This window comes from Natrix helvetica (assembly GCF_964273705.1).
Source record: "Natrix helvetica genome assembly, chromosome: 6".
NCBI classification, from domain to species: Eukaryota; Metazoa; Chordata; class Lepidosauria; order Squamata; family Natricidae; genus Natrix; species Natrix helvetica.
This window is the reverse complement of record NC_138553.1, coordinates 7,212,505-7,229,735: the sequence shown is the minus strand read 5'-3', so window position 1 is coordinate 7,229,735 and position 17,231 is coordinate 7,212,505. Positions and strand designations below refer to the sequence as shown.

The 17,231-nt window shown below is 43.1% G+C and overlaps 2 protein-coding genes across 8 annotated transcripts in view; one reads left to right on the top strand and one right to left on the bottom strand.

The window, feature by feature from the left end:
* Nucleotides 1–17,231, bottom strand: part of CELF2 (CUGBP Elav-like family member 2) — an 834,627-nt gene that overhangs the window by 225,633 nt on the left and 591,763 nt on the right. The window lies entirely within an intron of this gene.
* Nucleotides 1–17,231, top strand: part of USP6NL (USP6 N-terminal like) — a 142,610-nt gene that overhangs the window by 113,153 nt on the left and 12,226 nt on the right. For all 7 annotated transcript variants that reach the window (XR_014175742.1, XM_081957800.1, XM_081957803.1 and 4 more), the window contains 3 exons: nucleotides 1,699–1,764; nucleotides 1,872–1,971; nucleotides 3,249–3,401. Coding sequence is in view for 6 of the 7 variants with exons in the window: in XM_081957800.1 (XP_081813926.1) it covers nucleotides 1,699–1,764; nucleotides 1,872–1,971; nucleotides 3,249–3,401 (319 nt within the window). In the remaining variant the exon portion in view is untranslated. The remainder of the gene's footprint in view (nucleotides 1–1,698; nucleotides 1,765–1,871; nucleotides 1,972–3,248; nucleotides 3,402–17,231) is intronic.

Here is a 17,231-nt window from a genome sequence, read left to right as displayed (position 1 = left end):
GATATAGATAGATAGATATAGATACAGATAGATATACAGATAGATGATAGATAGATAGATAGATAGATAGATAGATAGATAGATAGATAGATAGATAGATATTAGATAGATGATAGATAGATAGATAGATAGATAGATTAATCGATGATAAATGATATAGATATAGATTAAATAGATAGATAGAGATTAGATAGATAGATTGATCAATCGATGATAAATGATAGAGATAGATATTAGATAGATAGATGGATAGATAGATAGATAGATAGATAGATAGATAGATGGATGGATGGATATTAGATTGATTGATTGATTGATTGATCGATCAATCGATGATGAATGATATAGAGATTAGATAGATAGATAATTAGATAGAAATTAGATAGATAAATAGAGATTAGATTGATTGATTGATTGATTGATTGATTGATTGATCAATCAATGATAAATGATATATAGAGATTAGATTGATTGATTGATTGATTGATTGATCAATCGATGATAAATGATATAGATAGAGATTAGATAGATAGATAGAAATTAGATAGATAAATAGATATTAGATAGATTGATCAATCGATGATAAATGATATAGAGATGAGATTAGATAGATAGATAGATAGATAGATAGATAGATAGATAGATAGATAGATAGATAAGTAGATAGATAAGTAGATAGATAGATGATAAATGATAGATACTGTAGATATAGATTAGATAGATAGATAAATGATATATGGATAGATAGATAGATGATAAATGATAGATAGATAGATAGATGATACATGAGGGATGGATGGATGGATGGATGGGGATGGATGGATGGATAGATGAGATGCAAACACTCTAAGCCAGTGGTCTCCAACCTTTTGAGAACCAGGGACCAGTTCCACATGGAAAACAATTTTTCCACATACAGGCTGCTGCTGGTGGTTTCATGCGCTACTTACAGTAGATCATACACATGCGCTGATGAAGCTTGGCTTGCTTGTGTGTGGCCTGGGGGTTGGGGGCCCCTGCTCTGAGCCCCTTGGAGACAAAGCACATGGCTTCCCCAACCCCTCTGTCACTAGAGTTACCATCAAGTGGCAATTTGCCAGCTAGTCCCCTTGGGAGCCAGCCTAGTTGGTGGTATTGAATGCACCGCCAAGAAAAAACTTCCAAGAAGCTTACTAATGTCGGTAGTCTCGACTTACAACCACAACTGAGCCCAACACGTCTGTTGTTGAGCAAGACCTTTTTTAAAGTGAGCTTTAAGTCCCATTTGACGACCTTTCTTGTCACAGTCGTTAAGTGAATCACTGCACTTGCCACGTTAGTAACAAGGTTGTTAAGTGAATCTGGATTCCCCCTTGACTTTGCTTGTCCGAAGGGGATCACATGACCCCAGGGCAAGTGCGGCGGTCATAAATATGAATCCGTTGCCAAGCATCTGAATTTTGATCACGTGACCCTGGGGATGCTGCAACGGTCGTAAGTGTGAAACATGGTCGAGTCACTTTTTTTCCCAGTGCCGTTGCAAGTTTGAACGGACTGTTGTAAGTCGAGGACTACCTGTAGTTATCCAGGAAGGCAGCACAAGGGCCTGGAAGGAGGGAGAAATACACTTTGAATACACCCTGGATTTAACTCCACATTTGCATTCTGCTCTGCGCCAATTTTATCTCCTAAAATTGGTGAACTGTGTCTTCTTCGCAGGATTCCCAGGAGGTCAACACCAGCTTTTACACAATGAAGTGGTTTTTCCAGTGTTTCCTTGACCGTGTGAGTAGCCTTAGCTGTTGCTTTCATTAACAGCCCAGCTGGGCCTCTGGGCCAGAGACGAATTTTTGCTTGTGTGCTGACACATCTGTATGGTTCTTTTATTGCAGACTCCCTTTCGGTTAACCCTCAGGATCTGGGATATCTACGTCCTTGAAGGAGAGCGAGTTCTTACTGCAATGGCCTACACCATTCTGAAACTGCACAGAAGTAAGAAGGCTTTGCCTTGCCTTTAAATGATCGCTGGCCACCTGATGTGGTCAGTCCTTGTTTTGAGTGACCAGGCTTGTGGGATTCTTATTTCTAGCTGGCTGAAAAGTGATAGCAGTAGCATTTAGACTTAACGTATTTTTCGGACTATAAGACGCAGCGGTGTTTAAGATGCACCAAGATTTCGAAGAGGTAAGCAGGAGCACGTCCCTGTTTTTCACCAAAACGGGGGCATTTTTCCCTTCCCCCAGCCCTGCTGAAGCCTGCAGAGTGCTCCTGGTGGGTAGGGGAAGGCAAAAACACCCCCGTTTTGGTGAAAAATTGCCCTTTTTTTGCCCATTTTTTTCACAAAAATGGGATGCGGAGGTGGGGCTTTGGGAGACCAAAAATGGCTGTATTCAGTGTATAAGACGCACCAACATTTCCATGCTCTTTTGGGGGGGGGGGAGAAAGGTGCGTCTTATACTCCACAAAATACGGTATATACCGCTTTACAGGGCTTTCTAGCCCACTCTAAGCGGTTTTACAGAGTCAGCCTCTTGCCCCCAACAATCTGGGTCCGCATTTTACCCACCTTGGAAGGATGGAAGGCTGAGTCAACCTTGAGCCGGTGAGACTCGAACTGCCAAACTGCAGTCAGCAGAAGTAACCTGCAGTACTGCACTCTAACCACTGTGCCACCGTGGATAGAAGCAAATATTTGTAGCTCAGGCTTAAACTATGAAATCCTTGGTATTCTCTGAGCTTGGTTGCTTTTTTTTTTTTGCAGACGTTTCGTTACCAAACTAGGTAACATCATCAGTGCACTCAGCCTGGCAATGAAACATCTGTAAGAAAACAGCCAAGCTCAGGGAACTCCCAAGGACTCCAGAGTGGCTAAAACTCCCAATATAAAATAGCTGTACAGAAACCACAACGGAGCCCAAAATTTCTGTTGCTAAGCGAGACAGTTGTTAATGAGTTTTGCCCCATTTTACAACCTTGATTGCCACTGCTGTTAAGTGAATCACTGCACTAGTTAAATTAGATGTTTGTTACTAATCTTTGGCTTCCCCATTGACTTTGCTCATCAGAAGGTCGCAAAAGGCGATCACGCGGCCCAGGGATATTGCAACCGTCATAAGTACATGCCAAGCGCCCAAATTTTGATCACATTATGAGGATGCTAAATGTAAGACAATTTTTTCAGTGCTGTTGTAGCTTTGGCCGCTAAAAGAATAGTTGTACGTTGAGGACTACCTGCAATCTTTTCTCCCCCCCCCCCCATGTCACCTTAGAACACCTGATGAAATTGCAAATGGAAGAACTGGTCCAGTTTTTTCAGGACACTCTTGCCAAAGATTTCTTCTACGATGATGATTTTGTAATAGAACAACTCCAGAGCTCCATGGCAGAACTGAAACGAGCAAAGATGGACCTCCCTGTAGCAGGTAAATCATTCTTCCAGGTGCCAGTAACTCATGGTGTGATGTTTATTTGCACACCTTTTGAGATTTCTTCACCCGTCGGCAAGGATTACAGAATTACACTACCAGGAAGGGAAGTCTGGAAGAACTTCAATATATTTTCTTGGAAACCCTGACCATTGACCAAAATGACTCATCCAGGTAACTGTCACTTATGCACTAAGGCAGTTTAGTAGGTTTTGCTATCTTGTTTCAAGGTACGTTCCATCTTCTCAGTATCACATTTCTGCAAATTTTGAAGCTGTGAGAAAGACTTTATTATTATTATTTTGCCGCTTGCCTCCCCGCTTTAAAAGTAAACAGAATTTGGGGGGAAATGGAGGCATATTTATTGTTTAAAATCCTTTCCAATTACAGCTTTATTGTTAATGAAATGCGAACGAACACTTAATTTCTTCATAAATGTGTTTTTAGTGTATACAGTTGGCTTTTATTCACAGGATAATGACAAATGGCAGTGATTTAATTTACATTAAATGTTTAGGGTTTTTTTTAGCAAACGGCTTTGTCAAACTCTAAGGACTATAACATCTTTTAATTTTGGTTTGTTTAGTTAAAAGTGGCACACAGAAGTTTATCTTTGAAAACAAGAGGCCACCAACTTTGATAGTAAGGGGGGAAAAGTATATTCCGGACATTTCTGCTTGTATTTTTAAAATAGAATGCGTTTAGGTTCAGAAAAAAAGAACAGAAAATAATGCAGAACACCCACTTCGATACATTAACCGAGTGTCTAATCAATCATCTTCTGAATCCTATCATCAGTGGATTCCATTACAGCTGTCCTTTCTTCATTTTTATGGCTTTCTGGAACCAGAATATCCCCCTTTATTGTGACATCACATGTTCATTTATTCTTAATTCGGAGGGAATACTGTCAACCCTAAATAAGATGCTTTTGCACCCCTAGCAATTTTACAGCTTAGTTCATTTTTTCCCTAATTTCTCAGGAAAAATGCAGAAACAAACTCTCGAAACGGGAGGAGGGAAAAAAAGGGGGGGGAAGCAGTACTCCCTGGTTTCTTTCAACGTATCTACTCACCAACCCAAGAAAGCATGAATAAAGATAAATAAAATGTCTGTATGCCTAATCTCTTGCTTCTTGGGAGGCATCCATTTCCCTGCAAACAGCCTACCTTTTGGTATGGACCTTGGCACATTCTGAAGGCAGCTTTACATCCTTTTAATTAGAAGGGAGGTTGAGTTAATTTCTAGGCAACAGGCTGTTGAATGGCATTCCCCCCCCCCCCCCCGCACATGCCTGATGGGGAAATAGCTGAGATCCTCTTTGCCAGCCGCAGCGGTCTTTGCAGAAAGAGCAGAACGACTCCCCGATTCCCTCGTCGTTTATCCAGCCAATCCTGCCATCCTAAGGAGGTTTTTCTGCCGTTCAGTGAAGAAGGCAGGAGAGGGAATTGAAATGTTCTGCTTCAATTCTTTGCCAAGAGAGAACCCTTCAAGAGGCCTCTCAACATAGGGGCCCAAAGGCAAGCAAGGTTTTTTTTTTTTTTAAAAAAAAGTCGGCAAATATTTCTTTTGAAAGTTGGGGAAGACATTTGTGTTGTGAAACGATGCACCATGCAGGGTTTTTTTTTATTTGTATTGAGGGGCCCTTGGTGGTCTCTGAGCTTGGTTGCTTTCTGGCAGGCGTGTCGGTGCTGATGATAGTTTGGGTGATGAAACGTCTGTAAGAAAACAACAAAGCTCAGAGAGCACCAAGGAGGTTTTTTTTCCAACCCTGAGGGGCAAATGCTGTATTTTTTGGAGTATAAGACGCACCTTTTTCCCTCAAAAAAGAGGCTGAAAATCTGGGTGCGTCTTATACACTGAAGACAGCACCTCCCGAAACCTCGTCCCCTTCACCAAAATGGCCATGCACAGCCTTTAGAAGGCTTTCAGAGTGCTCCTGGAGGCTGGGGAGGGCAGAAATGAGCAAAAAACGGGCCATTTTTTGCTCACTTTTGCCCCCCCCCCCAACCCCCAGGAGCACTCTGAAAGCCTCCTAAAGGCTATGCATGTCCTTTTTTTGACAAAAAACAGACCCGTTTTCTGCCCGTTTTTGGGCCCTCCACCCCCCAGGAGCACTCTACAAGCTTCCTAAAAGCTATTTATGCCCCGTTTTAGGGGGGAAAAAACAGGCCCGTTTTTGCAAAAAATGGGCTGTTTTTGGGAAGTCTGCAGAGTGTAAAAAAATTTGCTTCTTCAAAACCTTGGTGCGTCTTATACTCAGAAAAATATGGTATTCTCTTATAGGTTTATATATCCATTTTAGGTTGTTTTCCACCACTGTGTAGGCCCACCCCTGTGTAGTAGAAAAAAATTGCATCTTTTGTTGAAAATATAAAAACCTCTGGTTTTACTATCTCAAAGGTGCGTTTTTACCTTCACCCACCCCCCCGCCTCCCAAAGGCAACTGGACTGTTGTTTGAGGAGGAGGAAGAAGATGTTTCACTTCTCATCCCTCAAGCTTCATTGGTTGTGTCTGGGGGGTGGGGGGTGGGAAGGATTGTATTTCTTTGCGGTCATCTAGTCATTAGCAGCGTCTCTTTGAGAGCCCTTGAGGCCCCTTGGGGGTTTATCTGTGCCCTCGGGGTCACTCGGAATCAGGGTACAAACGGGGGTTGAATCTTTCTGGAACTTGCTGTATTGTAGACAGGAGATAGGTGGTGTCTTATTCCTGTCCCTCTTCCTGCCCCTCAAGCTTCATGGATGAGAAGTGAAACTCCTCCTCCTCCTCCTCCTCCTCCTCCTCCTCCTCCTCCTCCTCCTCCTCCTCCTCCTCCTCCTCCTCCTCCTCCTCCTCCTCCTCCTCCTCCTCCTCCTCCTCCTCTCCATAAGCCTCTAGCTTTACTCCTTATCATCAGTTTATACCCCACTGGGGTTACTGTTGAAGGTGCAATGTGTTTTTAAGAATATCAGAAAGACACCAATCCCAATTTGGAGCCCCATGGTGATGGCAGGTGGTGATTTTCAGCCTCCCCCCCCCCCCCGATTTTCCAGTTATCTTGTTTTTAACTACTAGCATCTGTTTGCCAACCTGTGCAAAAACCCAGTTATCTTACCTCCAAGCCTTTGCCGTAGCTGTCCTTCCTTTCCCTTGTAAAATTGGAATTTTAAATCTGGAGATTACAGCAAACATATAATGACATGTTCCAGCACGCTTTGAGTATCATTAATAGCATAATGTAAACACTGTTAGGCTTTTTGGTGACCTGCAAAACATGTTTCCTGGAGGGGAGACAGAACATTTCAGACCTTTGCCCCTTCCCTTCATCTGCTTTCGGATTTCACACTTGATTCCATGCAACCTCCCTTCCCAGTTTTTTTCCTGCTCATCTTTTCCTCCCACCTAGTTGTTATTTTCCTCCATCCTTCCGTTGCTTTTAGAATACAGACATAGCATCCAAGGTTCCTGCCTACACCTAGCTTGAATGGCAGGAAAGAAATGCAGCTGGGCTCTCTTCTTGTCCGGTCCATTACATTCTGTTGGCGCATAAGGTCCATCGCTTCTAAAACTCCTCCCACCGAAATGGATTAAAAGAAAGTGTAGAGATATCCATATTCCTAAGCGAATAAGCAAGAAAGAATTTAAGACTAGTTGTCCTCTGCTTTCAAGCATTATTCAGAAAACATACTGTATATATGTGATTTTCTGATTACCCCTAATTTCCCTGCAAGCTTGTGTGTATGAGAGGTCCTTGGTCCTCTCTGAGCTTAGGTGTTTTTCTTACAGATGTTTTATTATCCAAACAAGATGATAATATCACCGCTAGCCCTGGTGATGATATCTAATTTGGGTAATGAAACATCTGCAAGAAAACAATCAAACTGAGAGCGGCAAGAACCTCTCATCTCAGCCCTGAGATACAAATATTCTTCTTGGCTTGTGTGTGTGTGTTTGTGCACAGCTCTTCCGTAGGCAGACCTTTTTCTCTATCTCTGAAAAACAAGCATATTGACGTACCCTACTTGGGGATCAGGTGGGTGGTACATTCTGCCTAACTTCCTTCCTGGAGCCTCTTCTTCTACTTAACAGTCACAAAAACATCCTTGCCTCCCTCCCAAAACATCTATCCCATTTCTTGTCTTGTTCATTTGATCCAGGAAGTAGCTGCTCTCTTTATCTAAGTGTCATCAGTCCTGGAGTCTTATCTTCTCATCCCAGGTTCGTCTTTCTTTAATCCTTCCCTACAAGCAAGTTTACTCCTCCTTAAGGATGTGTCTGCCTTTTTTTAGACATTACCTCACTTCAGTGCAGAGACATGGTCTCCCAGGCAGGTTGAGGGAGGGGGAGGAGAGGCCTCCTGTCTCAAGGGCAACTGGAAAGCTCTACCCTTCAGGCTGAACCTCCAGTTTGTATATGTAAGCAAAAAACAACTGATATGTGACTGTAGCAAAGTCTTGGGTTTCAGGGTTAGGAGAGAAGGACCCAAAAATGACAGAGGCAGCAGAAGAAATTGGGCAGGGAAACCTCAGTCTTTATGTCAGAGTTTGTTGCGGAAATCAAATCCAGAAAGCACAAATAGGTCACTGATTCAGCAGGATTCATTAACTTCTCTTTATATAACCTGTTTCCCCCCCAAAAAGACCTCCCCGGATAATAAGCCCAATCGGGCTTTGAGTGTATGCGCTAAAATAAACCCTTCCCCGAAAATAAGCCCTCCCCCCCCCCAAAAAAAAAGGTTGCAACACAGCAGAAGCCATGAGGTGACCACGCTCGCTGCTTCCTGCACCTCAAAAATAATAAGACCTCCCCGAAAATAAGGCCAAGGTTTATTTCGGGGTTCAAAAAAAAATAAGACCCTGCGTTAGTTTCAGGGAAACACGGTACATAATATAACACATGAGACGTACATACAATACCAAGAGTAGTACCAATACCGTGGTAGAGAGGAGAAATTGGTTTTAGTTCCAGCAGCCAGACTAGTTTTTAGCTCAGCACAGACTCAGAGTTACAGTACTAAGCCACGCCCAGACTCCAAAGTGTTTCAGCTCCCATTGGCTGACTTTGTTGCTAAGCCCTATTCCAGTTCATGAATATACTCTGACACTTTAGTGCCCTGATACTTCTCTATGTGCCTCTTGACACTTTTTACGAGACAAGATTAAATGAGAATGCATCAGATAACAGGCTTCTCTTTAGTAGGAGGAAGGCTAGCAAAATGGACATTTCTTGTTCTAAGATAGACTTCATTAGAACCCTCATGACTGTTCAATTATCCTTTTATTTTCTGAGGCAATCTCTAGTACAGTTTTCCTTCATCCAGCAGCATCTCTGAGACTCCTTGAACTATACAAAGAATCATAGGTTTGGAGAGTCAACCTGGGAAATACACTGATCTCAGGATTCCTTGGGGTGCCATTGTTTCCTCAACAAACAACAAATATGAAACTTCTTGGATACTGAAATTAGAAGAAAATAATTCATGAGAAATTACAAATGAGTTTAGCTCCCGGAGAACGCCTTCTCCATTGTAACACTCTGATAATGGAATTTGGCTACTTTTTTCCTGTCATGAGCTGCAATACGTAACTTCTGCCTAGCATTTATCTTTACATTTGTATATGTTTTGTTTTAAAATCATAATTGTCTGAATGTATACTGACTCGAGGGATGTAGTGGCTCAGTGGCTAAGACGGTTTGAAATCCCTACCGCCACGTAACTGAGTGAGCTCCTGTTACTTATCCCAGCTTCTGCCAACCTGGCAGTTCGAAAGCACATAAAAATGCAAGTAGGGAAATAGGGACCACCTTTGATGGGAAGGTAAAAGCATTCTGTGTGCCTTTGGCGTTTAGTCATGCCGGCCACATGACCACGGAGACATCTTCGGACAGCCCTGGCTCTTCGGCTTTGAAATGGAGATAAGCACCGCCCTCTAGAGTTGGGAACGAGTAGCATGTGTGGGTGGGGGAACCTTTACCTTTACCTATACTGACTAGTGTTTTTTTCAGTCATCTTCTCAACCAAAATCTGATCTCTTACAGTGTGAACTTGTTGCATAAATTCAAATCCAGAAAGCACATACAGATAACTGATTCAGCTGGATTCATTAACTTCTTTATATACATAAGAATAGATGAATAAATGTACAGTACCAACAGGTGATTCTTCCATGTAAACACAAGGAGGAGAGTTACAGGCAAACACAAGCAGTTAGCTTCATTTCAGCAGACAAACCCAGTCAGAGTGCTAGTTTACTTCTCAGAGCAGCAGACTGCTTTCTTCTTAAGTTTCTGTTTCAATTCTCTGCACAGACTCAGATCTGTTTAAGCTCCCGTTGGCTGACTTAGTCGCTATGCCTATTCATTGGCTGACCTTGTTCCCATGTCTCTCCCAGTCATGAATATTTTAACAGAGCTCTTGGTCTCCAGGCTTGCAATCTAATATGAAAGGCTCCAGATGTTCTCCCTTTGGCGCCTTCCATATTTGAATCATGGGCAACCATGAAACAAGACCAAACATCCCATGTCCGAAACATGAATTGAAACAAGGTCAGGAGCCATGCTGGTTACAAATTCTGAGAATTTGAGAATCGTATTCCAGTACATCTCGCTGGCAACAGATAATGCTCGGCTTCTCAAAGCCCAACCTCACCAGGACACACAATACTTGGGGTTTTAATACTTCAGTTAGATTTCTCTCTCTCTCTCTCTTTCATATTGTGATATTCCCCGTTAAGTAGCAAAACCAATTAATTCAGTGTGGGAAATTGCTGCTTTTACAGGATTTTCTTCGACAGTTTACCAGTGAATAATCCCCTTGAAACATAGCAGCATTTGCTTCTGAACAAACAAGAGCTAAAGAACTACAACACGAAGTTAGCCCCAAATCCTTTCTGCTCTTTTGCTTAATCTGTCATTCAGTGTACTGGGAAGAAAACTCTTTCGAAAAGAGCTTGCAAACCTCAACTTTTCCTTTTACTCTGGATCTGTCCCATCAGAACATCTCTGGAAGTTAATTAAGCTTGGTAGAATTCTCCATCTGGTGAGGGTTGTTTATGATGCTTTGAGCTTCAGAAGCTGCCTGGGTTGACTTTGGTCTCTTATCAAACCAGAGAACTGGTTTACGCAGTGTTGCGGGGGTAGGAGTCGAGCACAAAACTCCATCTGGAGGGGAATTGGTTGGGTATACTTTATCCTTTGCTAAGCCCTCCTTCAGAATAGAGCAGAAGAGCTTCATCCTTGGTTTTTGAAGGTTTGCCCTTTGTGTGTGGGAAGAAACGGTTCTGTTTAAAGCAAGGCTTTCCTACCTTGGCAACTTTAAGACCTGTAGACTTCAACGCCCAGAATTCCCCAGCCAGCATTGGACACCCCTGATTTATAACATCTGGGTTGTAGGAGAAGAAATACATCCCCAGTGTCCCGTTTCTAGTACAGGAAAATGGTGGCATTCAGAAAAAAAAGGCTAAATAAATAAATAAAAAGATACATATTTATTTTAAGACAGGGTGTTTCTTGTCACCTGCGTCACCAGGTCCTTAAGCGTCATTAAGTGGCCTGATTGCAGCCTGGTGTAGAACATAGGGTTGCCACAAAGAAGAGGGAGTCAAACTATTCTCCAAGGCACCTGAGGGTAGAACAAGAAGCAATGGGTGGAAACTAATCAAGGAGAGAAGCAACGTAGAACTGAGGAGAAACTTCCTGACAGTTAGAACAGTTCATCGGTGGAACAGAAGCTGCCTCCAGAAGTTGTGAATGCCGCAACACTGGAAGTCTTTAAGAAGCTGTTGGATAGCCATTTGTCTGAAACGGTATAGGGTTTCCTGCCTAGCAGGGGGTTGGACTAGAAGACCTCCAAGGTCCCTTCCAACTCTACTATTGTATTGTATAGACTAACAAGATCGGAAGGGATCTTGGAGGCCTTCTAGTCTAACCCCCTGCTTCAGCAGCGGGCCTTATACCAGGGGCGTCCAATCTTGGTAATTTTAAGACTTGTGGACTTCAGCTCTCAGAATTCCCGAGCTAGCCTTGCTGATACGCTGGCTGAGAAATTCTGGGAATTGAAGTCCACAAATCTTAAAGTTTGCAAGATTGGACACCCCACCCCCCCCAACCTTGTACCGTTCCAGACAAACGGCTTAATTAATTAATTCAAGTGTATCTTGAAATATAGTTCAAGAAGAAATAATATTTCTCTGTGAAACACATTTCAAGAAGTGGAAAACTGCTGGAGACATTCTAATTTCTCCTCCTCCCCCACCCCACTTGATATCCCTTAAACCCCTCAATGGATCTCTGGTTATTTTTCATAATTGAGGGGTTTAAGGAGAACCTTGAAATGTAGCATCTTTTCCTACTGAAACCTTTTGTTCTTTCCCGTTCGTTTCCCTGCCCCAACCGAATTGCATCCGTAAGAACAAAGGCAAACGGAGAGCTTCTTAAACATGCATCAAATGCCTGTGATATATCAACCATCAACCTTTGCTCTACTGACAGAACTTCTTAGCTTTTTTTTTTTTTAAGGAATTCCTTGTCTTTGAAAAGGGACAGCTAAATCTCCGTGGAGTGACAGTAGGGAAGATTGCTATTGGTGGCTGAAAGATCTTGGTCTCTCGGTGAAACGGGAAGTTGCAGAGGCTTTAGTTTAATCCAGCAGGATTCTTAGCCCTGTTCTCACCTAGCGTTGGATTTAATTTAAAACACCCAAGGCAGTGGACAGCCTTAAACTTGAATGGAACCGTTCAAGGGAATAGTAGAGAGGACGATTATTAGCAACGTTGAAAGTACAGAGAAAAGCTAAGGAAGTGAAGGAAACTTAACCCAACAGCTCAACCGTATCTTTGAATAAGCAAATTGGCATCTGTGGGTTCCTTAAGTGTTTGCAAACTGCAGCTGCCTACAGTTTTCACGTGAAACGTGTGATGCTGGCGGGAGCTTTTGGGTGCAATCCCGCCCTTCTCACTTTGGCATTAAAACGTGGGTCCTGGACAGTGTGAAAGGGGGACCAAGCAGCCTTCGGAGTCCTTTGCCCCCCCCCCACTTCTTGTGTTACAAGAGAGATCAGCATTCAACCAAGACTCTCTCATGATTGTGGTTCTGTTCTCCCAACTGGTTTTTTTTTTAAAGTGGGACGTTGGAACACGACATCAAATTTTGTTTATTTCACGTGTTTTTCTTTGTACTTTCAGCTTCTGAATATGACTCCTAACTTCCTCCCCCCATTTCTCTCTGCTGATATTCCTGCATTTGTTCAATCAAAATGTCTGATGGCAAAACCGTCCAATTTTTAAAGAGACAAATCTGTAACATCCTCAATTCATCCCATGCTTCCCCCCCCCCCTTTGTTCTTATCTATGCCTTTCCTTAAGACTTCCTTTTGCTTTTTGTTTTTTTTCTCCTTTCCAGATGAATACGGGATTTTTCATTTATACGTTTGGAGAACACACACGTACCTATTTTTTTCTTGGCTTTGCGTTTTATTTCAGTTAACCGACTAATCCTCCAGCAAGTCTCCTTGCTGACGATGTCTCTTTCTGATTTTTGGAGTGCTGCCAAGTGGGTTGAAATTGGAGGTTGATGTGGCATCCTTATTTCTCTGGGTGGTTTTTTTTTTGAGCTGTGTGATTTATGCCGTTGTATTTCTTATTGTGTTTTTTTAGAGCAGCAAACCCTAACTATTTCCTGACAACCACTTAGAATTGTTATGGATGCATGCAGCATTTAAATGCATGCCTGTGCTGAAGTGGGGTTTGGTTTTCTCCCAGAAATTTTGATGTCATTATTTATTTCCTTTCACTGTCTTCCTTTTAATCAGTTGAGGAGTTTCCAAAACACGGTGATACAATCAACATTTTAGACTCAATAAACAGCACGATTGTATAGACACCCGCATATCATAATTGGCAAGCTAGGAGTAGCACATTCCTTTGGTGGTGAAAATAATCCAAACAAGGAGAAGCAGAAGACGTTTCGTTTTAGAGACAAACTCAAGGTTTTTCTGGACACCTAGTAGCCGTTGTGAAGATAAGGTCTTCCTTTTATCTGGTAGATTCTGTTATAATGTTGCGCTGTGGTGTTTCTTTATTTCCACCTCCCGATTGCAGCTCTGCTCGGTGTTGTATTAGAAAAAGCCAAAATTCCATTTTTAGTACAGTTTAAAGCCACGTGGATAGCATGATTTGCTTTTCACTAATATGATTTACATTTAAAAACACACACACACAAAATTTGATTGACGCGTTACATATATGTCAATTCTACTCACATGTGCTCTTGCCATGGCAACATCTCTAAAGCATTCAGCATTCTGAAAGGAGGCCGAGGCTGTGAATAAAATCAAGTGCTTAAACACTCCTATTGCATCTGTTCGATCCCATAGATCGCCTTGGAGCAATTAAGCGGAGAGGTTTTGCAGTTCAGGTGGATCTCCACTGGGTGGTGACAAAGATCAAGAATAATTCAGTACCGTTTCTTCAAACCAAATTCGGGGAAGAGTCCTCCTATTCCCCTTATTTTGGCCAGCCCGTTATTCAGATTTGCTGGAGTAGGTATTTAGTTTACCACAGTTAAACTGAACGAGCTCGAAACAACAGGGAGAAATGGTCATAATCTGGAGACTATCTGTGTCATAATGAGAGTTGCAGTCAGGTTCATCCCATAGAAAGCTTGGTTTTTAGGCAATTTCCACCCACTTTATATGCTATGTGTGACCTGGCTGACTTTGTATGCTTTGCTTCGTTCGGTTGGGGAAGTTTCAATTGAACTCTGAAAGATGGTTTGTTTTTTGTTGGCTGTTGGTGGTAAGGGGGGCTTTTGTTGATGCAATAATAAACCTATTTTTTTCTGAATTATTTTCTTTTTTTCCCTTTGCCAGCACCCGGTATCGTGGTCTTCCTGTTCGCTACTATCCTCCCAGTGTCTCTTGGTATTCTATTCTTTACCATCTATGTAGCATTTGGAATGATTTCAGTTTGACAAAGATTGGTTTTATTTACTAACCAGCATGACTCATGGTTTACCTTGTCTATAGTTTCATTCCTTCTCTCTAGGGGGAAAAAAAGGGATACATTCTTAATTCTTGATTCTTTTCAAATCACAATTGAAGCCCATGTTGTATCAGGGAACCAGCATGTTGCATCAGTGAGAATTGTGGACATGCATAGGAGCATTTCAGTGTACCCCATTTTGAGTAATTGGTTCTTGAGGCAGCCTATAAGGAGCAAAGGTAGATTTTATAAAGTTGGAAGGGACCTGGGAGGTCTTCTAGTCCAACCCCCTACTCAGGCAGAAAACCCTATACCATTTCAGATAAATGCTTGTCCAATCTCTTCTTAAAAGCCTCCAGTGTTGGGGCATTCACAACTTCTGGAGGCAAGCTGTTCCACTGATTAATTGTTCTAACTGTCAGGAAATTTCTCCTCAGTTCTAGGTTGCTTCTCTCCTTGATTGGTTTCTACCCATTGCTTCTTGTTCTGCCCTCGGGTACCTTGGAGAATAGCTTGACTCCCTCTTCTTTGTGGCAACCCCTGAGATATCGGAAGACTGCTATCATGTCTCTCCTAGTCCTTCTTTTCATTAAACTAGACATACCCAGTTCCTGCAACCGTTCCTCATATGTTTTGGCCTCCAGGCCCCTGATAATCTTTGTTGCTCTTCTCTGCACTCTTTCTAGAGTCTCAGCATCCTTTTTACATCATGGCGATCAAAACTGAATGCAGTATTCCAAGTGTGGCCTTACCAAGGCCTTGTAAAGTGGTATTAACTCTTCATGTCATCCTGATTCTGTACCAGTGGTGGGTTCCGGATCCTGTTGCAACCGGTACGATGCAACGGAGCCCGGGATCCACCACATGAAGGCATGCAGCACGCATGCACACATGTGCATAGTGCACATGCGTCCTTACCTCCTTTGATGCTCCGTGATGCTCCAGCTGCTCGGCGGAGCATCGCGCACCTGCCGTACGCTCCATGCGCGGAAGCACCAAAGAGCTCAAATACAGATAAGGAGCTCAGGCGGGTGGGTGGGCCCTCCGGAGTACTGTACCGGAATGGTACCCGGTGCTCCCGGCAGGCATCAGTACGCCTATACTGGGGCATGCCGGTTATAACCCACCACTGTTCTGTACCTTTGTTAATGCAGCCTCTTATAGAAATAATGAGAGTCTGATTGTGGAAGACTGGCTGATATCACTGAAGTGGGTGGGATCCAGATTTATGCTTCGATACAGCATTTTTCAAGCAGTTTTAAGGTACATGGACTTCAACTCCCAGAATTCCCCAGCCAGCATTGTCCATGTGTCTTAAAGTCACCAAGTTTGAGAAACACTGTTTTGGGAGCCCTTCCCACAACCCCATTTGCCCTTGTTCTATGTGAGAAGCCCTGATACTTTATATTAAGTCACCTGGGTTACATTATTCATGCACAGGCATCACGCATGTTCAGACAGCATGTCCATAATGTTGTGAACTCGGTAACAGCTTGAAACTGCATGCCTGCATGGGTTGTCCTTGACCTACAACTGGTTGCCTAGCAATCACTCAAACGTACGACGTACTTTATGACCTCCCCGGGTACCTGATTGCATTTTGGGTGCTCGGCAACCAGCCTTCATTGATGGCCATTTTGTGGCACTTGCTTAACGACGGCCACAAAAAATAACAATAAAACTCTTGTCAGTTATATGGTGACCTGTACATAATGACTTTCATGATTTACAATTATAATTCCGAGCTCAAATAGGGTCGTTAAGTCAAGGACTACCTGTTTTATGTCTTCGAGGCTTCTTTGAGCCTGTTCTGACCTAGGCTTCCTGAGACAGTAAAAATCACATGCTTAGTCCCCCCAAACTCTCTTTTTTTTTAAACAGCTGTGAGTTATGTTCATTCACAGCCCATAATGAGTCACAAACAGTTTGTGAAGAGTCTGACAGAAGTCTGCCGCAGTCTTTCAGGGTAAGGCTGATAAGCGCCCACCTTTATCTCCCTTGAAACACTGCCAAAGACCTAATTGCCAATTAGTTTTGCAAGGCCAAACAAAGTCAAACGGAGCTTCTCAGAGTTTGAACTGACTAGAATGAACAAAGTTGCTTCCTGCAAAGGCTCACATCCATTTACTCCTCTTTTATGTCTTATGGGAGGGGCCAATTGTCTCCAAGCCTTGCTCCCGAGTCGCCCTTTTGTCTTAATTGTTGTCGCCTTCTGGAAGCTCTGCACATGTGCACACTGGGAACAGACTCACACTGTTCTTCTGCCTCGCTGATGTCAGACTCCGGAGGCAGCACATAACTCCCAGATGACCCTGGCCCCATCTCTGCCTCCGATGCAGAGCCCTCGTCTGAGCCTTCCCCAGACTCCAGGACTGGCCCATGTTCCTCCCCAACCTCCTCACTGTCTGACTCTGCTGCCAGCTCCGCAGGCCGCCGATGGACCACAACAGAGCCTTGTAGAAGCTGGGTTTTTAAAAAAAAGCACCCTTCTACAATTGCAGAGTATCATGAAACCCCCTTGGTTGCCCAAAGAAATCCCAGCATACCAGCTTCTTTTTTCCAGCTCAGCTGAGCAGAAATTCCTACAGCTTTCAAAGTCCTGGCTGTTTTGTTTTACCCTGAGCTGAAACCTGCACTTGAAGCCTGTCGCTGTTTTGAAAAAAGAAGACAATGCCTTATGAGCATGAATGTCATTTCTCGTATTGTTCCTAGCCGTCCCGCTGTAATTGCAGGCTTGCAAATTGGGCAACTTGGTTTTGTGCAAAAGGCATAATGGGAAACTCGGCTTTTTGCCCCGGCTGTAAACATAATTGTCACGGAAGGGAGCTTCCTCCCCCGATTGCAAGGGAGTTGCATTTTCAAACCATT